The sequence below is a fragment of the Lonchura striata genome, chromosome 22 (genome assembly GCF_046129695.1).
Source record: "Lonchura striata isolate bLonStr1 chromosome 22, bLonStr1.mat, whole genome shotgun sequence".
NCBI classification, from domain to species: domain Eukaryota; kingdom Metazoa; phylum Chordata; class Aves; order Passeriformes; family Estrildidae; genus Lonchura; species Lonchura striata.
In genome coordinates, this window is record NC_134624.1 from 4,830,914 (window position 1) to 4,858,045 (window position 27,132).

Consider the following 27,132-nt stretch of genomic DNA (forward strand, 5'->3'; position numbering starts at 1 on the left):
CCCAGGGTTACACACTGCTGGGATGGGGCTGCAGTCTGCAGGGGAGTCCAAACTTGGAGACTGAGGCCAACAATTGCACGCAGGAGATGGAGGGTTCAGTGCTCTTTCCCTGATAAAGAAAAGCCACCCTTGTGTCAGGGACACGTGCGAGGGAGGCGGTGACAGCCTCAGCGCCGGCTGAGAGTGTCCCGTGAGCCGTGCCTTGAAGGAGAGCTCACAGTGCCGCTGTGTGTGCAGCCCCGAGCCTGCAGCCCTGCAGGCTTGCAGCCCTGAGCCTGCAGCCCCGAGCCTGCAGCCCTGCAGCCCTGCAGCCCTGAGCCTGCAGCCCCGAGCCTGCAGCCCTGCAGCCCTGCAGCCCTGAGCCTGCAGCCCCGAGCCTGCAGCCCTGAGCCTGCAGCCCTGCAGCCCTGAGCCTGCAGCCCCGAGCCTGCAGCCCTGAGCCTGCAGCCCTGCAGCCCTGCAGCCCTGCAGCCCCGAGCCTGCAGCCCTGAGCCTGCAGCCCTGCAGCCCTGCAGCCCTGCAGCCCTGAGCCCTCAGCCCTGAGCCTGCAGCCCTGCAGCCCTGAGCCTGCAGCCCTGCAGCCCTGAGCCTGCAGCCCTGCAGCCCTGAGCCTTCAGCCCTGCAGCCCTGCAGCCCTGCAGCCCTGAGCCTTCAGCCCTGCAGCCCTGCAGCCCCGCAGCCCTGCAGCCCTGCAGCCCTGCAGCCCTGCAGCCCTGAGCCTGCAGCCCTGCAGCCCTGCAGCCCTGCAGCCCTGCAGCCCTGAGCCTTCAGCCCTGAGCCTGCAGCCCCGCAGCCCTGCAGCCCTGCAGCCCTGCAGCCCTGCAGCCCTGCAGCCCTGAGCCTGCAGCCCTGAGCCTTCAGCCCTGAGCCTGCAGCCCTGCAGCCCTGCAGCCCTCAGCCCTGAGCCTTCAGCCCTGAGCCTGCAGCCCTGCAGCCCTGCAGCCCTGAGCCTGCAGCCCCGAGTCTGCAGCCCTGCAGCCCTGCAGCCCCGCAGCCCCGCAGCCGGGTGGGCTGTGTGTCCCCGCCGGGCACCCCGGATCCTGCTCCCCCTGCCCCGGGAGCCGCCAGCTGCGCTTCCTGCTCTCATCGGGGGGGATGTTTTCCCGCAGAGGTGAACGGAGCTCCTCCTGCATTGAACTGCTCTGGTGCACATTAGCCTGGGATTTTTGGGGCAGGCATTGGGCAGCCTGTGCCGGTGGAGAGTGCAGTGTGGTGGCTGCACCTCCAGCAGCTCCCAATTCCAAGCCTGCAGCAGCTCTGGCTGCCTGGAGCCTAAATCCCTGCCCACGAGTTCTCCTGGGCACCCCTGCCTGTTCCTACTGCCCTGCTCCCTGCTCCCATCACCCTGCTCCCACCACCCCATTCCCACTGCTCTGCTCCCATTGCCCTGTTCCCACTGCTCTGATCCCATTGCCCTGCTCCCTGTTCCCACTGCCCTGCTCTCACTGTCCTATTCCCATTGCCCTATTCCCACTGCCCTGTTCCCATTGCCCTGCTCCCTGTTCCCACTGCCCCATTCCCATTGCCCTGCTCCCCCTGCTCTGCTCCCACCAGCCCATTCCCACCACCCCATTCCCAGTGCCCTGCAGCCATTGCCCTGTCCCCACTGCCCCATTCCCACCGTGCTCCCATTGTCCCATTCCCCTTGCCCTGCCTCTCCAGCTGCCTGTGGAGGGTGTGCAGCAGTCAGGGAAGCCAGACACGGGGCTGAATCACTGTGGGATTGGGCTGCTGCCACCCCCTGCCTACACTTTGGAAGCACTTTTACTGGTCTGTGCCCTTGAATAGCTCAATGAAACCTCGGAGATTTTTGGAGCAGGACACTGAAGCACAATTCCCATAGGGAATTCCCCCATCAGGCTATCGAGCACTGGCAACACCTGCACCCGGCGGCCTCGGCTGCAGGGCCATCACATCCATCAACGTTCTTGGTTGTTTTCCCATCTGGGAGTGTTTCAGAGGGGCTCATTCCACAGCCTCTTTTAACACCGCCGTGCCCGGTGTGCCTCCCCGTTCCCCCTTCCCGCGGTGGCGCTGGGGGCTGGTTGTGTTTCGGGGCACGGTGGCGAGCGCTGGGATCCCCGGGAGAGCTCTGCCGCTGCCCGCTGTCCCCGAGCACGGAGCCTCTCCACAATGGCAGGAAGCCCCGGCCAGCCCGTCTGCCGGCCCGGGGCGGCCCGGGGAAGGTGCTCGGCGAGGGCCGCATTGTTCGGGGCCGATAAACTCCGGAAAGCCGGGCGCAGAATGGAAGGAAGTGTCCGGAACCCCGGGCCCGGGGCTGAGCGCAGGGTTCCCACGGCCCGGCGCGGGGTGATGATCCCGGGAAGCGCCTGGCAGCCCCGGGAGCCGGGATGAGCCGGCGGTGCTGCGGGCCGGGATGCGGGGCTGGTCCTGAGCATCTGCAGGTGCAGGGATGGATGGAATGCTAAAGCCCCCGAGCTGCCGTGATCCCGCGGCTCTCCCTGCCTGCTGCCAGGCTTTGTGCCTCAGAGGCTGTGCAGGGGCTGCCCTGAGCCCATGGCACATCCCAGATCCCCTTGGTTTGTCCAGGTTGCCCTGGAGCAGTGGTCAGAGAGCAGACTTGTAAACTGCAATGATATGATTCAATTATAGGTGAACTGCTCCGATTTCTTGTGCTTTCTTGGGACTGCTGGGAACTCGTGATTGATTTTGGGTGCCCAGCCTAGTTCTGGGGGGCTCTTTGGGCAGTGGCAGGATCCCTGTGCCCACTCAGCGGCAGGAGTAGGAGCATCAGGAGTGGGCATGTGAATGTCCTCCCTGTAAGAGGTTCCACTGTCAGCACCTCAAACCTGGAGGGTACCTGGGCACTGCCCTGGAGTCTCCTTGGATGCTCCAGGAGCTCCATGGGCTGAAGGTGGCAGAGGATGAGTGAGGGCAGGGAGGTTCCTGTGTCAGGAGCTTGTCCCATGTTGCTGCCATCATGAGGAAGGGGCCCTATGGGTGCTGTGGGTCTGGGCTGTCTGCTGTGTGGATGTGGGCACGTCCTGGTGTGATGACAGACACTGGTTTTCTGTTCCCCCCAGCTGAGTGGAGCAGACCCTGAGTGCAGCTGTGATGAAGGGGACGAGACCTCCCGCAAGAAGCGCAGCAGGAGCCTGTAAGTGTCACATCAGGGATGGCATCAGGGAGTGCCAGGGCTGTTTGTGGGGCCAGACACCTCAGCCTAGCCCTGCTGGTACCAGGAGCCCTCAGGATCCCCATCTTCCCCCTGACTTTTTCCAGCAGCAAAGCCATGAACTGGGTTCTCACTTCAGCTGGAATTGTTTCCAGGGAGGGTGGTGGGGTGTTCTGGGGGCGCTGCCCAGCCCAGCTGGGAGCACCCCCTTCCACCGTGCCCAGACAGGGTGAAGACACCGGCTCTTGGGAAAAACAGCTTGCCCGGGTTCAGGGAGAGGACATGGAAGCAGTGAAATCTGAGCTGGGGGCCTCCTTCCCGCTGGCCCCATGCCGGGAGGAGGATTGGGGAGGTGGAATGGGGAGGTTTCGCACCGCGGGTCAGGCTCAGCCTCAGCACATCCGCGGCAGCGCGGTGGGAGCGGGGACCGCGGGGACCTCCGGGGACACCGGCAGCTCTCTGCTGCTCCCGGTAAGGCTTTGGGGTGCCAAAAAGCGCGTGCAAGCAAGGACAGGGCAGCCGTGGCCTTTGCTGTCCTCAAACGCAGCTGCAGCAGAGGAGGGGCAGGCGCACGAGTGAGGATGTTCGGGAGCGAGCTCCTCCGGAGCGCGGACCCGGCCGGTGCCAGGGCCGCGGGGGATGCCCGTGGCTGCGTGCCCGTGCCCCGCAGATGCCGCGTGTGCCGGGCAGGTGGAGGAGCCACACGTGCTTGGGGTGCTCAGGGTGCAGGGGGCTGCGCCCGCCGCTGCCCGGCCTGGCCGGCTGTGCCAGCGAGCGGCACTGTCGGCCCGCGCCGCCTCGTCGCTGCCGCCTATTTTTAGCTCTCTTTATTACTTCCCCCCCAGCCCTCGAAATGCAAACGAAGCCCTCGCGGCAGGGACGTCCCCCCGGCCGCGTGGCAGCGCCGGGGGAGCGGGGCCGGGGGGGAGGCTGGCCCGCCGGGCCGGGGCGGTGCGGAGCGGGCTCCGCGCTCACCTGGAGCCGAGGGATGCTCCGGGGAGCCCCGGCAGCGCCATTGGCTGCGCGCCGCGCTCCCGCCCGGCTCCGGGACTATTTATGGGCCGGGGGCGCGGGCCGCCACTCGCTCCTCGCCCGGCACACGCTGCCGGCCTCGATGTACCACGCCATGGTGGACTTCTCCGAAAAATACCTGGAAAGGTAGGACACCCAGCATCCTGCCAGGAAGGGGGATGTGCTGCCCAGGGGATGGTTTGGAAGCAGCGCGGGGTGATGTCGCTGGGCCTCGTGGCCATGCTGGGGTGCTGGGGCAGATCGCTTGATAGAGGCAACTCCGGAGTGAAATCAGTAATTATTTTGTGGAATTATTTTTGCTGTGGCATTTAGTGTGCCGTGTGGCCGCAGCTGGGAGCTGTGCCTGCCCATGGCTGTCACAGCCTGGGTTGGTGCTGCTCCTTCTTTGCAAGGGTGCGCAAGAGCAGCAGCATGTGGAAGTTGGGGAGCTTCCTTAGAAGGTGTTTGCCTGGTGTGGGCCAGCTGGAAAATCCACCCAGGAGCCAGGATCACCTGCCTGGTGTGTTCCAGCTGGCCGGGTGCCGAGGGCTGTGCTGTGGAGGCGACCCTCCTGTGTCACAAAAGGGGTGTTCAGTGCTCTGCCAGCCCTGCCAGGTGCCGACTGCTGCCCTGCTAAATTTGGAACATTGCTGAAATTGCTGCTCGAGGCTGTGAGGGATGGCTCGTCCCGTGTGCTGGCGGCTCCCCGGCTGCCGGCGGCGCTGGTGGCACAGCGATGGGAGGCAGATGGTGTTTGGATCTTGGGGCTCCGTGTTTGGATCTGCTTTTCCCACATTAGCAGGTGCCTGGTAGCAGCGGGATGTGTGTCCTGCTGGGATCACAGCCCAGGGGGGGTGAAGGCAGTGAAATTGTCCATGTCCATGAGGGTATGGATGGCACCAGGGACTGGGGGGAGCAATTGCCCTCTACAATCATTCTGGATTGTAGCCTGGACTGAGCCCTGGGGTTGTTGCACTTCTTTTATTTTTCCCAGTGGTTGCTGCGTTTTACCCTCCTGGGATTGGAGAGAGCTGTGGGTCTGGAGAACATCACCTGGGGTGGGGTGGTGCATCCGGGTCCTGAATCCCTCCTGTACCCCTCGTGTCCCTGGGCATGGCTTGGCCAGGTAGAGGTGGCATCTCTGAGTATCCTTACTGTGGCAGATCGTGTAACATTAAATTTGCAGAATCAGAATTTGCAGAATCAGAAAGAGCAAGAAGTGAAAATTGAAGCCGCTTGCCTAATGAGATGGTGTCAGATAAGGAGCTTTAGATTTAGAGGGCAGAGTCCATGTGTGTTGAGAAAAGGCTGATGCTCTTAAGTTTTGATGAATACATTATATTCACAGGCAGTGAAACACTGTCTATGTGCCCTTCATGATGAGATCGAGGAGAGGTATTTTAAATGGAAGAAATTAAAAACACAGATGGAAGCTGTAATTCTTTCCAGTTATAAGGGTTCCAGCCACATGTAATTAAGATAGCATTATCCTTGCTTTTTAATGAGTATCACTGATCAGTACCACTAGGAGAAAACTACCAGCAAAGGGAGTGAGAAGCAAGGCCCTAGCGCTAAAACTTGTAATTGTTTTTGGGGTTTTGGGACGGTTTTTGGTCCCCGCGGTGTCCGGGTGCAGTGACCGCGCGGTGCCGCGCGGGGGCAGCACCGCCCGCCCCATCCCTGCCCGGGGGGGGGGCTCCTTTTCCCACGGCGCTTCCCAAAAATCTGTACAACTTTGTGTCACTGGCAGCTCCCTGGAGCAACCGCGAGCCCGTGTGTCCGTTAGTCTGTCTGCCCAGGGATGCTGGAGCGAGGGGACGCGGGTGACAGAATGGGATGTCTTTGCCGCAGCGCCCTGCGCTGCCAATGCCGGCCACCCCGTTACGGAAATGTCCCCAAGCCGTGCCCCACACGGGCTGGCACCGCGGTCGTGTGAACACGCGCGGAGTGTGCACTGTGGGCGCCCACGCAGGGGGGACACGGGGCAGCGCAGTCCCCGCTCTGCCCCTCGGCCCGCTCCGCCCCGCCGCCGGCCCCGCTGCTTTCCCGGGATGCCTGCGCTCTATAAATAGCCCTCGTAAATCCTCGCCGTGATTATTTCCCCCCGCCGTCTCTTGAAAGGCCCCACTATCCGCCTCGGCGCTGATTTTTCCACCTTTCCTCAAGTTTCCCCAGCAACAGCAGAGCCGTCCCAAACAGCGGCGGGGCTGACACAGCCTTTACTCACTCGCACGCTGCGGGCCGCCCCACGCCGCGTTATTAAAGCTCTCGGCGCTGAGCCCTCCCACTTCCCGAGCCGCGCCGGCCGCTGCGGCGGGAGCGCGCCTGGGGGCGGGCGGGAGCGCGCCTGGGGGCGGGCGGCAGAGCGCCCGAGCGGCCCGGCTGTGCTGGGGCTGTCCTCTGTGCTGGGGCTGTCCTCTCCTCTCGGGGCTATCCTCTCCTCTCGGGGCTATCCTCTCCTCTCGGGGCTGTCCTCTGTGCTCGGGCTGTCCTCTCCTCTCGGGGCTTCTGTTCTGCTCGGGCTGTCCGTTCTGCTCGGGGCCGCCCGCTCCGTTCGGGCTCTCCGCTGTTCTCGGGCTGTCCTCTCCTCTCGGGGCTGTCCGCTGTGCTGGGGCTGTCCTCTCCGTTCGGGGCTATCCTCTCCTCTCGGGGCTGTCCGCTGTGCTGGGGCTGTCCGCTGTGCTGGGGCTGTCCTCTCCGTTCGGGGCTATCCTCTCCTCTCGGGGCTATCCTCTCCGTTCGGGGCTGTCCGCTGTGCTCGGGGCCGCCCGCTCCGTTCGGACTCTCCTTTCTGCTCGGGGCTCTCCGCTGTTCTCGGGGCTCTCCGCTGTTCTCGGGGCTCTCCGCTCCTCTGGGGCCGCCCGCTCCGCTCGGGGCCGCCCGCTCCGCTCGGGCTGTCCCCGCTGCCATGCCCTTTTTCCGCGACCTGTCCAAGCCGCAGCCGCTGGAGTTCCACGCGGAGATGCTGCTGGCGGTGCAGAGGCCGCACACGGGCAGCCTGCAGCGCCGGCACACCATGAAGGAGTAGGTGGCGGGCGCGGGGTGCGCTGCGGGAGGGTCCCCGCGGGGCTGGGGGTCCCCTCGCCCGCCCGCTCACGCTCGCTCTTCTCTCTAGAGCCAAGGACATGAAGAACCGGCTGGGGATTTTTCGGCGGCGGAACGAATCCCCCGGAGCCAACCCCTCCGGCAAGCTGGACAAAGTGCTCAAATCGCTCAAGTAGGTGCTGCGAGCGGCGGCGTGGGGATGGGGACCGTGGGGATGGGACCGGGGGAACTTGGGGACAAACCATGGTCTGGAGTTCCTCACCTCCAGGGAGGCTGTGTCCACCCCGTTTGGGGAAGCTATGGACAAAGTTTTTGTGTCTGGAGGAACGTTTAAAATATTTTTTTGGCTGAAAATCTCCTGCTGGAGGGTGAGAGGTTCTGCCTGCACAGTGGCACCGCAGCAGCTTGGGCTGGAAATTTACCTGACAGCAGCGTTCTTCCCAGTGCCTGTCTATGGAACTTTAACTGGCCAGAGGATGGTTTGAAAAACCACTTTGCTCTGGAGATGCTCCAGCAGCTGGAGACAAGCCCTCCCTGCTCTTGCTACTGGCAGCTTTCTCTGGCTGCTTGAATGGGGCAGCTGAAATCCCACTTCTCTTCAGCTCTGCATCACCCAGGGCTTCTTCAATTCTTCCTCAAACACCCCAAGTGCCACAGCTGCCTGTACAGACCTTCTGGGGTTGGATTTTCTTCCTGCCAGCCTAAAGGCAGCGGTTTCCTTTTGGCAGAGCTGCTGTGGTGCTGCCTGGTGCAGAGTCAGGCTCTGCCCTCAACTGCTCTACCAGTGCCAGTACCAAGGTGGGAGCCAGGGCCAGCCCCTCGGGCACACAGCGTGGCTTTATCCTCTGGAAACATTTAGCAGGAGGCTGATTTGGGAGCTGGGAGCAGCCGTGCTGAGCTCACAGCCTGGCTTTTAATCCAATGGAAATGTTTAGCAGGCAGCAAAAGCAGCTTTTGCTGCTGAGCTTTGCCAACGTGCCGTCCTTTTTCCACAGGCCCACTCCCGAGGAAGCACTCAAGTGGGGGGACTCCCTGGAGAAGCTGCTGCTGCACAAATGTAAGTGTGTGTCCATCCCTTCAACTTGTGTTTGCTGCCAGGGGAATATCCAGACACGTGCCTGGATAAAGCTGGGATTTCCTCTGTTAATCCCTTCTGGTGTTTGGGGATGCACAAAGCCAAATTAGCCTCTCTCTTGTCTGCACCCCTCCTGCTCCTGCCTGGCCCAGGGGGGAACTTGTGGCAGAGGCCAGGGAGAGCTTCAGGTCGGGGCTGCAGCCCCCAGCTTGGGAGGAGGGGGCAGTGATCCATGGCTGTGCCCAGTTTGGGGCTGTGCAGAGGGACCATGGAGCAGGAGCTGCTTTAGAACATGATGAGGAAGGGAGGACAGCCCTTCTCAGGCACCCCATCCTACACTCAGCCCAGGGGCTGCTGTCCCCACGCCAGCCCAGCCTCTCTCTGCCTCTCGGTGCTGCAGCCAGGCTGGGGATGTGGGTTCAGCTCCTGGATGGGCTGTGCTGCCCTGGCAGTGCCATCGCCGCCTGTTTGCACAGGGGGTTTTTTGGGCAGTGCAGGGAGGTGGTTTGGGCTGCAGGCCTGCCAGAGCTGAGGGTGCTGTGGGGCTGTTCCTGTCTGTGAGCAGGAGTAGAGCCGTGTCTTGTCTCCCACAGACGGGCTCGCTGCCTTCAGGGCCTTCCTGCGCACCGAGTTCAGCGAGGAGAACCTGGAGTTCTGGCTGGCTTGTGAGGAGTTCAAGAAGATCAAATCCCAGTCCAAGATGGTCTCCAAGGCCAAGAAGATCTTTGCTGAGTACATTGCCATCCAGTCCTGCAAGGAGGTGAGGGCTGGCTCCCACGCTGGTGTGCGGCTCCCGGCGTGGTGGCTGCCTGGGGAGCTGCTCACCAGCCCTGGTTCCTCTGCCCACAGGTCAACCTGGACTCCTACACACGGGAGCACACCAAGGAGAACCTGCAGAACATCACCCGCAGCTGCTTCGACCTGGCGCAGAAGAGGATTTACGGGCTCATGGAGAAGGACTCGTACCCCCGCTTCCTCCGCTCCGACCTCTACTTGGACATAATCAACCAGAAGAAAGGCAGCTCCCCGCTGTAGGCCCAAGGACCGTCTCGGGGCAGGCTGGGAGCTGTGTGTTTACATGGAATTGGGCAGTGGAGGCCTTCCCAGGAGCTGGTGGGAGCTGGTTGTTCTGCTCGTGCCCCAGGCCATTGGGACGTGGGGCAGCTGAAGGCACCGAGCTGGGCACCGAGGCCGAGCAGTCTGGCACTGCTGCAGCACCCGTCCCCCCATCGCTGGTACGACGCCTTTGGGGTGGCCCTGGCGTGGATTTAACCAGGAGGGAAGCTCCCACAAGACTACTGTGAAGCACCTGCCCCAGCCACGAGCGTTGCTGGAAGGTGGAGAGTGAGCCCAGCTCGGCGAGGAGGAGGAGGAGGGGATCTCGTGAAGGGCTCTGGCAAGGGGACAGCAGCACCGACACAGACGTGGTCCTGGATTAAAGCCTTGTGAACTGGAGCAGCCCCAGGATGCTGCTGTGCTTCCCTGTGCCGTGGGGCCTCCCGGCTGCCCCGGAGCAGCCCTGGCAGGAGCCCGGCGCTTCCCTGGCTCGTGGTGGGTCCCCCCGGGAGCAGCGAGAGCCGGGTCCTTGCCCTGTGCTGGAGGTGTGCAAAGCACCCCCTCCTGCCCTCACCCCTGGTTTATTTATTGCCCTCCTGTAGCTGGACACGTTGCTGTGTGATAGGAACCCCCCGTGTCCTCCCCATTCCCAAGTTACAAGTGCAATATTCGTGTGCGTCGCGGCCGAGTTCTCCGGCGGAGTGGATGCCTTTTTCTTTTTCCAGGTGTGTAGATTTTGTAAGGTAGCGGGTTTTGTGTGCCAGACCCATTCCCTGGCAGCGGGCCGCTGGGGGAGCCTGGTGTAAATATCAATATTCTGATGCCCTGACGACGGAGGGTTTGGTGATGGAGAAAAGCAACTCTGTGCAGCAGCCGCTCTCCTGACGCTGGATAACAATGCTGTGTTTGGGAAGCAGGGGTTCCTGCTGGCCCTGGCAGGGCAGGGTGCACTGCCTGCCTCCCAGTTTACAGTGCAAAGCATCTCTGCAGCTAGAAAAAACCCTACATTGTCATGGTCATAGGTAAATAAAAGGAGAATATAATTTCTTGTAGCTGGCTTTTGTTCGTGCCGTGTTTGTCAGCACTGGTGGAGCTGCGTGGCCTTCGCCTCGCTGAAGAGTGTCAAATCCTATTGCTGTGTGGCTAAAGAAGGGAAAATCTGATTCCGTGGATTTCTGAGCTGTTTTTTATGTTGGAGCAGCTGCCAGAGGCTCCTGAGGCCAGGTCTGGGTGCAGGAGCAGAGTTTTGCCCAAAGTGGGACCATTCCCAAGGCCAGCGGTCGCTGTTAAACACAGCAGGGCACGACCCCCTGAGCAGGGCAATGCCCACACACACACCAGTGACCTCCTGCAGCTAGCTCCAGGCCTCTCTGGGGACACACCAAAAGCAGCAACAAAAAGCTATTCCAGATCTGTGCTTGGCAGGGCTGCTCGTCCCCAGCAAGGACAGTGCTTTGGTGTGGGATGCAAATATTTGTAAAGTCTCTTCAGGGTGTGTTTGGTACCTGAAGTGCCACCTGCCTGTGGTCAGCCTCGGGTGGCTCGGGGATGTGACTGTGGTGTCACAGGGCTGGGCTGTGGTGTGGCTGCCCAGAGTGCTGCTGGTGATGCCCAGGGCTGTGTGGCTGCCCCAGCTGGGCACAGCTCTCCCCAGCAGGTCCCATCTCTGGGGAGCCGCCTGTTTTCCCTCTCCAAACAACCAGCAGGTGATGCCAGGTGGGGACACTGAGGCAGAGCTGAGGGCTCTGCTCAGGGCTTGGCTGGAGACAGCAGGGTTGCTGAGGTGGCTCTCCTGGAGATGCTGTTGGCACCCCAGGGTCAAGGTCCATGGGTGGTGTCCCAGTGGTGACCCCAGAGCTGCTGGGACCCAGTGGGTGGGGGCACCCTCCCAGCTGCCTCCTCCAGGCCAGACCCTCCTCTTTCTCCTGGCATTGCCCAGAGCTTCCATCTCCTCTCCTTCCCAGCTGGGAGGATTTCCCTTTGTGTCTGGACTCAAGACAGATTTTCTTGCACCTCCCCCTCTCTCCATCTGCACTCTCCTGAGCTCCTCACTCCATCCCAAACTGTCAGTGTTAGGAAACTTAGAGCAGGGTCCCTCCATTGCTCTCTCCCCCCATTTTTCCATGTGCCCAGGCTCACTGGGACACCCACAGAGGGTCTGGGCTCGGGGGCTCTGTGGGCACTGGGCAGCTCAGTCCCCGCTGTCACCTTCTCCGTGCCCTGAGCACAGCCCCAGCAGCCCTGGTGCATCCCGTGGTGCTGGTGATGCCCAGGAGCACCCCAACCCCATAACCACGGTGGCTTTTGAGCCTCCAACCTGCCTTCCCTCCAGGAATTACCCCAGCCCAGTGAGGCAGGCAGGCAGGGCTGGAGCTGCCGTGGGATCTGTGGGGTGGGGATCTGGAGTCCAGCATTGATCCCTGCAGGGGACAAAGGTCCTGTGATGGTGGAGAAATGAGGACCTGGGGTGACTCCCTGGAAAGATGAAATAGCCCTGGGTGAGTGGCAGGAGCTGGGTTATTGCTGTAGGAGGATTTATTGCTGGGTTCCAGGCTGGCCTGAGTCACTTGGCAAACGCCGTCCCCACGTGCTTGGGGACACACTCGATTCCCTGGAGAGACAGGCTGGAAGGGCCACGTGCTTTTTCCATGTTTTCCTGGGATGGCCAGTGCCCCCTGCACAGGACAGGTCTCAGAATGAACTCGAGTCTCCTCGTGGACTCTGTGGTGCCACTGAAGCCACAGCTTTGTCCTCTGCAGGCTGTGGGAGGGGGCATGTGAAACTTCTCCAGGACTTTGTGCTGCAGGGCAGAAGGTGTGGGGGGCTTGGGGCATCTGCACGGGGAGGCTGAGGGAAGGCAGCCCGTGGAGGGGGTTTGTTCTGGGGACATTGGTTGGGAAGATCAGCCCCACTGCCCTGAGGGGACACAGGGAGCTCTTGCAGGGACACTGAACTTACATCACAGAAGGGGAAGAGAAATGTCTTTCTTTGTCAGAATCTGAGGTATTGATGATTCTGAGATTGTGGAAAGTCTCTGTCTGTCAGTCCCCCTGCCAAAGCAGAAGCCATAATTGGTCTGTGCTGGTTTCCAGGTTGTTTATTCTGTTGATCTCTCACATGTTCTGCTGCCCTGCCCAGCTCTGTCCTGCAGGGCAGCGTGTGGGGCTCTGCCCTCAGTGGGATGTGACAAACATTAAATACCAGAAACTCCCTGGGCTGGATTTACAATAACGTGCCAATATCTGTCACCTACGTTGGACAGTGTGTCCCCAGCCTGAACCAACAGAAAAATGCCAACACCACAGTGAAACATGGAGGGCATGAAGAAGGAGAAAAAGGACAAGACACACCCAATTTCCTCCAGCTTGTTCCACTTTGGACCCCTCATCTAGAATCCTAAAATTTTACTTTTGCACCCATGCCACACTTAATTATTACTTATATCAAACACTCAGAGCTGGTAATTCATCCTGTGAGATTGAAAACTCTTTTCCATGGACAGAGATCACAGCCAGTGTCTCTGGGGGCTCTGTCCAGGGGGTTCCTGACCCCTGCCAGGGTCCCAGACCTGCCAGGACAGCCAGAGGGAAGCTCTGGATTCCCAGACTTCTTAGCACAAAATAAGATATCCAGGACAAAATCCAGTCATGCCAAGAGAAGAAATTCCTGACTTATCCATGCCAATGCCACAAGCCTGCGTGATGGGAATGGGGATCCTAATTCCTAATTTGAGCCACAGCCTCAACCCAACTGGCACTGCTGGAGGGGCATTCCCAAGGCAGCAATGCTGGGATCATGGGGTGTCACCTGGCTGGAGGTGGCCCTGGGGGAGGAGAGGGGACATTATCTGCACTGAAGCCACCCAAAGGGTGACAGCAGGAGCTGCTGCCTGTCCTGGCTCATCCCGAGGATCAGGGGTGTGGGGAAGAGCTGCCTGTGGACATTGCTGGTGCTGCAGCCAAAGGGAATTTCCCAGCATGGAAACTGGTGCCATCCAAAATAGGGAGCACCTTATCTCGGGAGATAACGAGGATTTATCTCTGGGCTAAAAATTAGTGGTTGCTGAGTTGCAAATAGTCACAGCTCAGCCATGTTTGTTGTGTGCAAACAGGGCAAAGTCCTCCCAGGTGCTCCTTGTTCATCCATGGCACACAGCTCACCCAGCTGAAGGCACAGCTCCCCAGGGAAGGGATTTACATGGGAAAATGGGAATTATCACCAGAAAGAGCTGAAAGCTTCAAAAACTGATGGGATTCAGGGTGTGTAAAAGGTAAAATGTCCTAAGGTCCTGGGTTCCCTCACACCCTCAGGGATGAGGAGGTTGGGATGAACAAAAAGCACTTGGGGAGGTGGGAAAATGTGTCACCTGTCCCAGGTGATGGCCTTTACCCTCCAGGTGTCCCTCAGCTCAGTATTTCATCAGCTGCCTGATGTGCTGGCAGCCAGGGATGGGTGCTGGGGTCACCTGTGAGTCACAAAGGCAAAGGGAGCTCTGAATGTGGCAGCTGAAAACACAGCTCAGGCTGCTGAGCACCTCTGGCATGAAGATTTATTGGGAGAAGGGAATGAGGAGTGTGGTCATCCCAGGTGAGCACCTGCAGCACTTGGGCTGCAAGCAGATTCATCCCAGAGCTGGCTGGAAGCCAGGAGCACAGAGCTTTGCTCTTATTTCTACAGAAACAGAAATTTGCCTTTTTTTGTAGGTGTGTCCTGCTCCCCAATTCACTCCAGCACTGCTCAGCCTTTCCTGGGCTTTTCCAAGGCACCCAGTCCTGGAGGACAAACCTACCCAAATAAACAGAACTTTCTACTGAGCAAAATCATTCCTTGGACCCCTGATTAGACAAATACTCTCAGAATAGAAGCAAGGCTGCTTTCCAGCCACAGACTAAACACAGCTCAGCAGTTTGATACCGAAACCACTGACACAAGAATTCCCTGCTTGGAGTAAACAGCTGAGCTGCTGTGACAGTCCCTTCACCCCGAGCTCTAATTTGGGTGCTGAGGTGCCCAGGAGCTGTCTGGAGCCCCACCACAGGAACAGCCAGCTGCTGCAGGGTGGGGGGAGCTCAGCCTTGCTCTGCCTTTGTCTGGGGCCCTTGGCATCCTCTGGGTGTGGAAAGGCTGCAGAGTGTTTGAGGGCTCTTGTCCTCCCTGGTGGTGGCCCCGGGGCTGGGCTGTGCTGGGTGAGGAGATGCTCAGCTCATTGTCCTGCCCAGGGTGCCACAGGTGCCTTTCCAAAGCATCCTTGCATTGAGGCTGGCAGGACCAGTGTCACCAACCTCTGCAGGTGGCATTAACGATGTCACCCCCAAACAATCCAAGGGAGCAACTACAGGGAAAGTAAAAGGCTTCTAAAGTAAAAATAAAACCAGACTCAAAGTTTCTGTCCAGGATACAAACCCAGCTCGGCTGGGCCGGTGCCAGGGCAGGAAATGCAGCAGTGGTGGAGTCCCCTGGGTGCCTCCAGCTCAGTGGGGAAGCATTGTTGTGTCCCTCTCATTGCTCATTTTCTGATTCTTCCCTGCATGAGGTCATTTTTACTCAGCTCACACATTGCCTGGAGCTGGGGAGGAAAGTGGATAATGCTGAGTGCAACCAGCCCTGAGGCCTGGGGAGGATGGAGCAAAGGATGGTGAAAAAATACTTTTATTTGTGGCTGAGCAGGGCTGGGGCACAGGAAGGGCACGAGGGGCGCCTGCTCCTCAGTGACCCCTCTGCCAGCACCCCCACCCCTTTGTGCATGGGGCACAGGCAGGGATGGAGCTGATTTTGGGATTCTCATCTTGGGAGAATCTGGGATCCCATTTCCCTGCCTCCCTCCTTTGGCAAGAGGGAGAGCTGGAGGGAGGTGGAGGAGAGGAAGAAAAGCCAAGCAGGAGCAGGTGGGGGCTGTGGATGGAGTGTTTGCACAGGAACCATTTGCAAGTAATTTCTTGTCCCTTCCTGAACTAATGGGACAATTATTTCGGGCCACACGTGTTTCTCATGGAAAGTTCCACACAGGCCATGCGTCATCTCCTCAGGGGAGCAGCCCTGCTGTCCCTAACGTGATTTTCTAGACAAAGACAAGCAGGTGACACTCCTGCTCCTGGGGCTGGGGACAGCTGTGATGGGTCACAGAGCACCAAACAAAGCTGCCAGGGCAGAAGGGGCTCACGTGCTGAAAGCTGATCCCCAGAGCCACACAAGCTCTGCTCTGCTCTGGGATGGAGCTCCCGGGCTGGACATGGGGGATGTGGATGTGTCCCTCTGATTTTGTGCCCTGCAGCTCCCGAGGGGCGTGGAGAAATCAGAGGGAATCCTGCAGAGGCTGCTGAGGTGGAGGGGTGAGAGGGGTGGGATGTGGCAGATCCACAGCTTTGGGAAGGACAGCAGGAACTTGATGGAGCCAAAGTTCTCTTGGTAGCCCCAGGTGACACATTGGGGACGGCAGCACAGCGTGTGACAGCTCCCAGAGCTTCAGCTGGGACAGCAGGACAGCTGTGCTCATGGCACAGCTGGCACAGCAGGGAAGGGAAGGAGGGAGGGTCCAGCCTTGGCCCCGGTGCCAGCTGAGCTGAGAGGAGCTGGGGACACTCCTGGCCTGTGGGAGGGTGGGCAGAGAGCCCAGGGATGCAGCCTGGCACGCTGAGGAGCTTTGCATGGACATGGACAATGGCCCCCAGGACACAGGAGATGCAGGACAGAGCTTCAGAGGCCAAAGGCCTCATGTGAAGATGAATCCTGTGTTTTTCTACAAGGGAAAAATGAAATTCCGTAGCTTGAGGATGGGTCCATTGTGTTAATGCTGGAGCTGAGGGAAGAGTCCTTCCCTTTGCCCTCTGACCACTCAGAATCTGTTTGGTTGTGGGTAAAAGATGGGAGCTGAGAGCCAAATTTTGGCTTGGGCTGGGCTGTGGGATGGCCCAGTGGAGCTCAGGGTGACATCTCTGCTGTGCCCAGCTGCCCTGTCCCCTGAGTGCTAATTCTGATCTCCACACTGCTGTGTTTTCTAGCAATCATTCCTCAAATCTCTTTTTTTGGCTGCCCCAGGCCTGAGCAGCAGTGAGAGCTGTGCAGGCTCAGGTGTGGATGGGGATCCCGGATGGCTCCTGCAGCTATTGCCCTACGTATTTTATTTAATTTGCCATTTGTATGCAAACAATCCAGTTAATTAACTAGATGATCTTTCACGGAGCACAAGTGTTGCCAGAGGTAGGAAGTCTGATAAGTTCATCCAGCCAATCTTTCCCTTCCTAAAATAAACAATAAGGAAGGAAGTAGGATGGGAGCCCCTGAAAATCACATTTTAAGTAGTGTCAGCTTTTATGGCCGAGCCATAAAACCGTAGTTCCTGAAGCGCTGGCATGGCACTAATGAGATGATAATTATGGCCACACTCATTACTGCAGCTCCATCACAGCCCAGGAATTGACTCTGGCAGGGAGCAGAGAGGGCTCTGCCTCTCTCCTCTCTGTGCCCACGTGCCAGGGCAGCGATTGCCAGGAGAGCTCCCACTGCTCTGCTGCTCTCCCCAGGGCTCCAGCCAGGCTGCTCCAGCACCCAGGGCAATGCTCTGGCTCCTTGGGATTGGGGAATTTGCAGCCCCCAGCCCCTCTGGGGAATTTGCTGGAGTCCTCAGCACAGGTCTCAGCCTGGTGGCAGAGTGACCTCCCAAGGGACAATCCTCCCTGTCCTCCTCTCCTGCACAGAGAGGAGCCTTGGGAGCAGCTTCAGGGCCACCACTGAGGATCCAGAGGGGTCTCAGCTTGGACCTCCTGGTCCATCCAGGTGTCTGAAAAGGCTGCAGGGGTGTGGGGATGCTGGGCTCCAGGATGGTTTGGGTGGATGGAGACCAGAGATCTCTGAAGCTGCTCTTGGAATATCTGGTTTATTAGAGAGGGTGGAAGGCCCTGCTTGGAGTCACCAGACGTGACCCGTGGCAGGTCCCAGGGCATGGGGGCAGGGAGAGGCAAGGGGCAGAGGGAGATAAGAGAGGATCCAAGAGGATGCTCCAGGAGAGGGGCAGTTCCAAGAGAACAGAAGTTCCAAGGGAGTGTCTGGCTCCTCAGGACTCCTTGTCAGGGCCTTCAAGGTGGGCTGGAACAAGACTTGGGCCAGTGGTCACAGACTCCTGATGCTTCAGGGGAGGTTACAGGTGTGGATGAAGCACACATTGGGGTGAGATAGAACAGTTCATTTGACCCTTGGACCTCCCTGTAGGGCATTGTTCACCCAGAAGGGGGATTGTCCTCATCCTGGCTGTACTCTTGTCTTCTACTTGTTCATAACTAAGGTTGGGTATCTCAAAACTTGCTACCATCTCAATCTCTGTATTTTCTAAATCTTTTGCCAGGCAATCCTATTTATAAGGCTTTCCTGTTTCATCTTCCCCAGCACAGGGGCACTGCCCTCTCTGCACAGGGATGTTTTAGAGGGATGGAAGTTTGCTGGGAAATGTGTCAGCCCTTGTCCAGGCACATCCCATCACCCAGAGCACACTGCAGACCCTACCAGGGGGTTGTGGACTTGCACTGTGTAGGAAGAGGAGACTCCTGATGTGCCACTTTGTCCCCACAGACCAGGACAAAACTTGATTTCTCCTGAGCCTGGAGAAGCAAAGCCTCCTGAGGAAGGTGGGAAGATGATTTCCTGCTTGTGCCTGTGGCTGCACAGGTTTGTGGGGTCAGGTGTGGCACCAGCAGCCAGCCTGAGCCCTGTGGGGGGGTCAGACACTGGAGGTGTTTTCCAGGCTCTGGCGTTGAAGACCACTCGTGCTTGGGTTTTCTGGTTCCACCCTCTTGTCCTGCTCATCTCCCCTGTTTCTGGGAGTGGCTGAAGCTCCTGCTTGCTGGATAAAGACCAGGGGAATTCAGCTGGTTTTTTAACCCTGAGGGTCCTATCTCCCCAGATGCTCCATTTCTTGCGTGGGATTTTGAAACCCATCAAATGTGGGTCCTACTCCTTGGCCTTCCATCCTCTCTGTGCTGAGGGTGTTTGGATGGGCATCCTCACATCTGGGCTCAGCTGAAGCTGGCACAGCTTCAATGGGGTTCAGCTTAAGCTGGGCTTAGCTGGAACTGGGCTCAGCCTGGGCAGTGGGCAGAGGCACCACCCAAACCTCACGGCAATGTCCCACTGGCAGTGATGCTGCAGGAGCAGTGGGACCCAGCAGGGAGGTCCCTGGTTTTTCTGCTCCTCTTCCTCCCCCTGTGCCTCCCCACCCTGCCTGGCACACCCCGCTGGCCCTGCCCACCCTCCTGCAGCTCTGCTCCTGCCAGCTGGGATGGAGGTAAGAGCTGGTGAATCCAGGTGTTCCTGGGAGAGATGGGGAATCCTCCCCTGGCAGCGCTGCAGAGCCCCCCCAGTGGGGATTTGCATCTGGGGGACACAGCTGGGCTGGCTGGGGACACTGCTGGGCCACTGCCACAGGCTCTGTCCTCAGAGCATCACGGCCAGATTCAGGTGGGACTCAGGAGAAACAACAAACACCTGAGTCCTGCTCCCCATGGAGTGACAGGACAAGGGGAATGGCTTCCAACTGGAAGAGCAGCTTTAGGATATTGGGCAGGAATTGTTCCCTGGGAGGGTGGGCAGCCCTGGCACAGGTGCCCAGAGCAGCTGTGGCTGCCCCTGGATCCCTGGCAGTGCCCAGGGCCAGGCTGGGCAGGGCTGGGAGCAGCCTGGGACAGTGGGAGGTGTCCCTGCCCAAGGAAAGGACCCTTCCAACCCAAACCAGCCTGGGATCCCATGATTCCACCCCCAGTACTTCCCCCAGGCACCACGAATTCAAAGCCCTGTGCTGCTGAGCTCTGCTCTGAGCCCAGTGCTGCCCACCAGGAAATGCCAGACTCCTCTGAGATGAGGAGCCAGGATGGAAAGTCCCGGGCTGGAGCAGGGATTGTGTGGAGCCCCACTGGCTGCCCTGTGCTCTCCTGTGGTGCTGTGCTTGGTTATTTCCAGCTGTGGCTTCTGGAAACCTTCAGTGCTTTTGCCACTTTTAGCCCTGGTGGCTCAGTAACTGCTCCTGGCAGGGCTGGGGCTGCTCCTCATTTTCTGGAAAAACCTTAAAATGCTGCAGAGAGTCAGAGGAACGCCAACTAAGGAAAAAAATAACAACCAGAAAAACAAAACCTGGTCTTTTTCCAACCAAGCTACAATGTTGTTGTATTTTTCTTAAAGAAAAACACATCTCCTTTTTTCCTGGATCCAACTGGCCCCTGCACTCTCCATTGTGCCAAACTCCCAAAATAACTGCAGCTGTCAATGGAAATAAAGCCCTGGGAGAATCTCCCGTGTCTGTCTCACCCTCCTGAGCTCCTGGCGTGCCACACACTCTCTGCTGGTGACAAATCTTTGCTGTGGCAGCTCCTGGGTGTTCACAATCCCAGTGCTGTGAGGAGCAGCCCCCAGGGGTGGCCCCCAAGGCTGGCACAAGTCAAGGGCAGCACAAGGCTGGCAGCTCTGGTTTGTCAGTGGATCCCTGCTGGGTTTAACCCTTTGGCTCTGGGGCTGGCAGTGCCCCACTCGTGGCCAGAGCAGGGCTTTGGGGTATTCCTGGGCTCCACTCCATCCCAGCACATCCATCCTTGGTCCAGCCAGCGATTCCCAGATGAATTGTTTTGGCCTTGGGAGTGCTGAAGATCTGCATGTTCCAGGTCAGGAAAAGGAACAGTCCCAGCACTCCTTCCTCGGGATGAAATCCCTCAAATTGTATTTTTTTTTTTTTTAAATTCCTGTACACAAATGTTTTCCTGGCCTCCTGCTGCCTCCCCTAAGAGGGGCCTGGAAGGCTGGGGGCTCTCCTTGGGGGTGGCTGCTCTTCCACAGGCACAGGTGGTGTGCTTGCAGGGGCCACTGAGGCTCCTTTTCCCATAAGCTGCACAAATGCCCTGGAAAAGCAGGGTCAAGCCCATCCTCTGCCCAGCTCCCTGGTGAGGATGCTGGACTGGAGCCTCAGGGCTCCAGGGCTCTGGTTCCCCGTGGAAGGAGCGAGCTCTGGACCCAGAGCTGGTCCCTGTGAGCAGGGCTGGGGCTGGGGCTGGGGCTGGCATCACCCGCCGGGCGATGGTGCCCTGGTCTCAGCACAGTTCCTCCTGCCTTCCTTGCTGTTCCCTGCCTGTGCTGTGCACACTCCCTTTGTGCAGCCCAGGAGCTTCTCTGCCCCGTGGGGCTGCAGCAGGGGCTGGTGCCGGGGTCTGGGGGCAGCAGGGCTGGGGCAGCAGCTGGGAAGGTGCAGGGAAAAGGGCTGGGCCTGGTGGAGCCTCCTGCTCTGAGCACCCTGAGGCTGCTCCCGGACATGGTGGAGGTGACTCCACTTGGAACATCACAGCCCGGCCTGTCCCCTGACCCTGTCACAGCCCTGCCTGTCACAGCCCTGCCTGTCACAGCCCTGCCTGTCCCTGACCCTGTCACAGCCCTGCCTCTCCCTGACCCCATCACAGCCCTGCCTGTCACAGCCCAGCCTGTGCCCTGACCCCATCACAGCCTGGCCTGTCCCTGACCCTGTCACAACCCAGCCTGTCACAGCCTGGCCTGTCCCCTGACCCTGTCACAACCCAGCCTGTCCCCTGACCAGCCTGTCCCCTGACCCCGTCACAGCCCTGCCTGTCACAGCCCAGCCTGTCCCCTGACCAACCTGTCCCCTGACCCCGTCACAGCCCTGCCTGTCACAGCCCGGCCTGTCCCCTGACCCCATCACAGCCCGGCCTGTCCCTGACCCTGTCACAGCCCTGCCTGTCCCTGACCCCATCACAGCCCAGCCTGTCACAGCCCTGCCTGTCACAGCCCTGCCTGTCCCCTGACCCTGTCACAGCCCAGCCTGTCCCCTGACCTGCCTGTCCCCTGACCCTGTCACAGCCCTGCCTGTCCCTGACCCCGTCACAGCCCTGCCTCTCCCTGACCCCATCACAGCCCTGCCTGTCACAGCCCTGCCTGTCCCTGACCCTGTCACAGCCCTGCCTGTCCCTGACCCCATCACAGCCCTGCCTGTCCCTTGACCCTGTCACAGCCCAGCCTGTCACAGCCCTGCCTGTCCCTGACCCTGTCACAGCCCAGCCTGTCACAGCCCTGCCTGTCCCCTGACCCCGTCACAGCCCTGCCTGTCCCCTGACCCCGTCACAGCTGTGATGTGGAGCTGTGACCAGCCAGGGCTGGGAGGGGAAGGGCCCAGCCTGGCCCTGCCTGTGCTCTGGGCTGTCACAGGGCTGCAGGTGAGCAGGAGCACGCTGCTCTCACAATGAACCATAGATACTGTGTGCACTGCAGGTCCTGGGCTGTGTCCCCCCAGGCCTCTTTCCCTCCCCTGGCACCAGCCAGGCACTCACGGAGGGCTGGCTTCTTCCCAGGAGGGGTGGCATAACAACACCTGACCTCCAGGCCAGATGTGAGAAGGTAATCTCCACCACACGAGGAGATTTGTGGGAAATGGATTTGTAGGAAACGCCATGGAACAGAACAGACATTGTTGAGAGAGAAATCAAACTAGAAATGAGTTTCAAAGGATGGTCTTGCAAATAAGACTGGATACTTTGGAGAAATAGAACTATGAAAGGTGATTGTTAACATTATTAGGAACATGGAAGTAAGGAAGAAGAAATAAGAAGGACAGAATTGGGTATTTTTTTTTTTTTAATTTTTGACTCTTATGTATATAATAAAAATTTCTTTGTATAGCTGTTAAAAGCCCCCTGTATGGTACTATTTTTTTTTTAATTTTATAACTCTTTCTACTATAATATCTAAACTTTTGTGACTTTTTGTTTTTCTTGTGAAGTTGGTAAATTATTCTATGGCTCAAACTTAAAATTGCAGCTGTTTTTAGTTGCTTGCTAGGGTCTTAAATGCTTTTGACTAGGGCTTGGAACCTCCAAAAATGTCTGAGGGACATTTTGAGTTCCAACATAGTGCAGTAGGACCTACGAGGGGTAGTTTTAGATTATTGGCTTTCAAGCATTTACAGCATGGTGTGGCAAAAGCTGACAGGCCAAGAAACACTTATAGTGTCTTGTAATTAGGAAATAGTTCTTGATTGTGATCGTGTGAATTATAACATCTATATTGTCTCACCTTCACATGAGACTGAAAATGGAATGAAAGTTTTTAAAGTGCCTCTCAGTTGCCCCATCTCTGGGTCAGACAAGGGCTTAATCTGACAGAGCTGACTGACAAAACCTTGGGAGGGGCCAGGGGTATAAAAGGCAGAGCATCCATCTTGTAGATGAGCACGTGGCTGATAGTCACAGGGGCTTCCACTGCTGCAATTTTTCCTTATTCAGTCCTTTTGTTGTATTTTTTTGTCAGGGTTTAATAAACCTTTGACGTTTTAAAAGTGAGCAGTTGTTCCTCACCCAAGGGTCATGAGGTGATTCAGCTCCAGGAGTCACCACTGCCCTTCCTGTGTGTCCTGGGTTAAAGTCTCAAAGGTGCAAAACTTATTATTCAGCACAAACAGAACAGGTGACTGGGGATAAAAGCATCATTCAGCCAGCCCAGGGCATTGTGCCACGTGGCTGAGGCTGGCACAGGACACACCAGTGTCCCTGGTCCTGCAGGTGCTCAGCAAACCATGGCCAGGGCAGCACGGGGGGCTGCAGGGGGCCCTGGCAGCTCCCAGGTGAACCCAAGGCCAATTCCTGATGCCGGAGCTCAACCTGGCTCAGGGGTTTTGTGTGCTGGAAAAGTCTCTCCTCCACCCTGAGCTCCCAAAGAAAGGCTCAGCAGTCTCTGTTGTTGGGTCTCAAGGCAGTTTATTGCAAGTTATCTAAAAGATTTTCTTCTGGGGCTGCTGTGGTTTGCTCCCAGCTCAGGCAGAGGCACACACACACCCTGTTATCCTCTCTGACCCCGACTGCTTCTTCTCTCCCTGCCAGGGCTGCTGCTCTCTTTTATATGGTACATTACGTGTTCCATGGTTACAGTTTTTCCCAATGCCTATTACCTATATTAAATGGTGATTTTCTATCTTTTATATGGTACATTACGTGTGACATGGTTACAGTTTTTCCCAATGCCTATTACCTATATGAAATGGTGCTTTTCTATCTTTTATATGGTACATTACGTGTGACATGGTTACAGTTTTTCCCAATGCCTATCACCTATATTAAATGGTGATTTTCTATCTTTTATAAGGTACATTACGTGTTACATGGTTACAGTTTTTCCCAATGCCTATTACCTATATTAAATGGTGCCTTTCTGCTCTAAACCGATCCATAAGTGCCAGCATCACCAAGAACATGGAGGTAAGGAAGAAGAAGGAGGAACAGGATTGGCCCACTTTCCTCCATCTTAAAACTTCTGACCCCCATGTACAAAACCAAAACCCCCCTGTACAGGAGTTTAAACCCCCCTGTTCAAATATTAAAATCCCCCTGTACAGCACTCAAAAATTCTTCCCTCTACTTTGTGACCACTTCTATTCTAATATCTAAACTTTTGTGACTTCTTGTTCTTCCTGCAAGGCTGGTAACTCATTCCATGGCTCAAACCCAAAATCACAGCTGTTTCCAGCTGTGCCAGGGTCTCAAATGCTTCTGACCTGGGCCTGGAACCTCCAAAAATGTCTGAGGGACATTTTGAGTTCTGACACCTGACCACTCTTGAATGGAAAGCACGGACTGGGGGCTGGTTCTCCTTAAAACAATGGGCTGTTAGCAGGGGAGGTGCCTGGCAGTGAGGGAGTGCAGGGGCTGATGCCAAGGCCAGTGCTCGTGTGTGATTCCAGCTCCTGAACCTGCAGGACAGACTGTCCTGGTGGGCCCATCCTGAACCTGAAGGGTTTTGGTGCCAGGGCTTGTGGTGGGATTTGGCAGAGCAGGCCCTTGGCTGCTGGAGGAGGTGGGAGAGAAGGGGCTGGGCTTTGTCAGCTGAAACCACCGAGCAGCCCTGTGGTGGGAGAATTCTGATCCCTGCTCCGAGGACTTCCAGCAGCTCCATGGGAAGGGTTGTGCAGTGTGCTGGCCCAGCTCATGCCAGGGGATGTCCCCTGTGTCCCCTCCATGGCCCTGTGCCCCGGGAGGAGCTGCTGGAAGGGGCCATTCAAACAGGGGTGACTGAGCCCCTGGACCCCTGGTGGGGCAGGAGGCAGCTCTGGGCTGCAGGAGACCCTCGTGTTGGACTGCACTGACCTGGTGGGTCTGGGAATGCAGCTGCTCCGGGGGTGATCCCAGAGGTCCCTCTCCAGACAGCATTCCCTGAATTTGCAGCAGGACATGGCAGTGCAGGAGGCTCTGCAGCTCCAGAGCAGTTCCCACTTGGACCCAGTGCCCCCAGTGGGAGCAGAGCCCATCCCTGGTGACCACTGCTCCTCCCACCACCCCTCTGCTCTGTCCTGCACCTTCCACTCACTGTTGGGGATGCTGCTGCTCCCTCTGACCTCCCTCCTGTCTCTTCTGCACCCCATGGGTTTGTCCCACTGCCCGTTCCCTGCTCAGTTTCCTGGCATTTCTTTTTTCTGCAAATCTGAGCCAGGCTGGTACTTCCAGGGGGTTTCTGCAGGGTGGAGATTTCATCACTTTGTTGTCTCCTGTTGCGCTGAGGGCAAGGCTGGAAGCCTTTGGAGGTGAGGTTTGTGTTTGGGTGTTACCAGAGCAACCCTGGCAGGCTGAGAGCCTTTGCCTGTCTGCAGCACATCTGTCCAACAGCTGTTTCCAGTCTGTACCTGTGGGCTCGGGGCCTGCCAGGGGGGCTCTGCTCTGCTGGGACCCTGCAGGGGGGTGGGACCTGGTGGGAAGCCAACAACTGGCCCGTGGATGTGATTCCCTGGCCGCCCCAAGGACTGGACCAGGATGTGGAAAGTGAATTTACTGTAAGAGCCTGAACTCAGTGTAACCACCCAGGTACAGGCTGGGGAGTGGGACTGGCTTGGCCACATGGCCTGAAGGGTGTAGGGGGTAAATCCCATGGGAAAAGGGCTCAGCCTGGAGAAAAGGGGGATCAGGGGGGACCTGGTGGCTCTGCACAGCTCCTGCCAGGAGGGGACAGCCGGGGGGTCGGGCTCTGCTCCAGGAACAGGGACAGGAGGAGAGGGAACAGCTCAGGCTGGGCCAGGGCAGGCTCAGGGAGGACAGCAGCAGGAATTTCCCCATGGAAAGGGGGCTCAGGGATTGGCAGGGGCTGCCCATCCCTGGAGGTGTCCAAGGAAGGCCAGGACGTGGCACTGAGTGCTCTGGGCTGGGGACAAGGTGAGGGTTGGGCACAGCTGGGACTCAGTGGTTGGGAGGGATTTTCCAGCCCAAATGCTTCTGGAATTCTGCTGGCCCAGTTCAGGCACTGCCCGTGCCAGAGCATAAAGGACCAGCTCAGTGATGCTCACCAGGCTCTTGGGTTTCCTTTGCAATCTTTTGGGGTCTGGAAGCTCCCTCTGCAGCACTTTCCAAAAGGAATAACCTGCAGCTCTGCAGCCAGGCTCCCCTGAGCCTGGAATCAGTCTGGCTCAGGCAAGGGGCCAGGACAAAGCTCCCCAGCATCCTCTGATGCTCACCCAGCTCATGCAGCAGAGGAGGGCTGGCAATAGCCCTGGAGTTTGGGTGTCTTTGTGGCTGGGACCTTGTGGGAGAATTCCCCGTGGCTGCTTGACTGCCAGCAGTTTTCCCAAGGCGTTTGCAAGCAGCTCATGCCTTTGTGAAATGCAGGGAGCAAATACAGGCTGGCCTGTGTGTGCAGGGAGGAACAGCCCCCCAGGGAGGGATGGAGAGCCCGTGTCCCCACGGGGCTGTGGGAGTGGGCTGGCCCTGCTCTGTGCCAGCTGTGCCCCCATGGTGCCCCCGTGCCCCCTGGCATTGCCCTGGGCTGGATGTCCCTGTGGGCAGGAGCAGGAGGATCCATCCTGCCCCACCTCGCTGGGAGTGCTCCAGGGGAATGTGCAGCTTGGCCAGCTTGGTTCTCTGGGATAAGGTGACTAATTGAAAATGCAATCTTTTGGTGGCAAACTGCTCTTTAGCCATGTCAGTGTGCCTGGACTGGAAATGGGTTTCTGTGAGGGGAGAGAGGGTGTTCCTTGCTCCCCTCTGTGGCCAGCACATTTCTCTCCCTCTCAGGATTTTTCATAGAGGTGTGCAGAGAGAAATGAAAGAGAAAACAATTTCTAATTCTGCTCCTTGTTTTTCCTATGTGGAATGTGTTTGGAGAATTGTTTACCTGGGGTGAGTGCTTGGTTGGATTCTGGTGAGGATTGTTTGAGCCTGATGACAAATCCAACCCACCTGGGGCTGGACTCTCAGAGAGGGTCACGAGTTGTGTGAGAGTCAGAGAAAGTAGTATGTATTTTGAGTATCCTCCTTTTATATAGTATATTAATGTATTTTAGCATAGTTATAATAAAGAAATCATTCAGCCTTCTGAATTGAGTCAGACGTGGTCGTTTCTTCCCATTGGGTTCACCTACATTTCCAATACCCCTCAAGTAAGACCCCACCTGCAGAGCTGGGTCCCAGTGCAGGAAGGAGCTGGAGCTGCTGGAGAGAGTCCAGGAGGCCACGGAGCTGCTGCAGGGCTCCCCTCTGCTCTGGAGCCAGGCTGGGAGCTGGGGGTGCTCACCTGGAGAGGAGAAGCTCCAGGGAGAGCTCAGAGCCCTTCCAGGGCCTGAAGGGGCTCCAGGAGAGCTGGAGAGGGACTGGGGACAGGGGATGGAGGGACAGGACACAGGGAATGGCTCCCAGTGCCAGAGGGCAGGGATGGATGGGAGATTGGGAATTGGGAATTCTCCCCTGGGAGGGTGAGTGACCCTGGCACAGGGTGCCCAGAGCAGCTGTGGCTGCCCCTGGATCCCTGGCAGTGCCCAAGGCCAGGCTGGACAGGGCTGGGAGCAGCCTGGGACAGTGGG

At 58.2% G+C, this 27,132-nt stretch overlaps 1 protein-coding gene across 3 annotated transcripts in view; it reads left to right on the forward strand.

Annotated features, from left to right (window-relative positions):
- LOC110472207 (regulator of G-protein signaling 3) overlaps positions 1–10,366 on the forward strand; it is a 61,925-nt gene extending 51,559 nt beyond the window's left edge. The window contains exons 12-16 of one of the 3 annotated variants that reach the window (XM_077787853.1): positions 3,045–3,118; positions 7,263–7,364; positions 8,188–8,249; positions 8,861–9,027; positions 9,117–10,366. In XM_077787853.1, coding sequence (XP_077643979.1) covers positions 3,045–3,118; positions 7,263–7,364; positions 8,188–8,249; positions 8,861–9,027; positions 9,117–9,302 — 591 coding nt within the window. In that variant the 3' untranslated portion in view covers positions 9,303–10,366. Of the gene's footprint in view, positions 1–3,044; positions 3,119–4,179; positions 4,295–6,961; positions 7,172–7,262; positions 7,365–8,187; positions 8,250–8,860; positions 9,028–9,116 lie in introns of those variants that run through there. The other 2 variants (XM_077787852.1, XM_077787851.1) reach the window with 2 other exon arrangements.
- Positions 10,367–27,132: the final 16,766 nt, after the last annotated feature.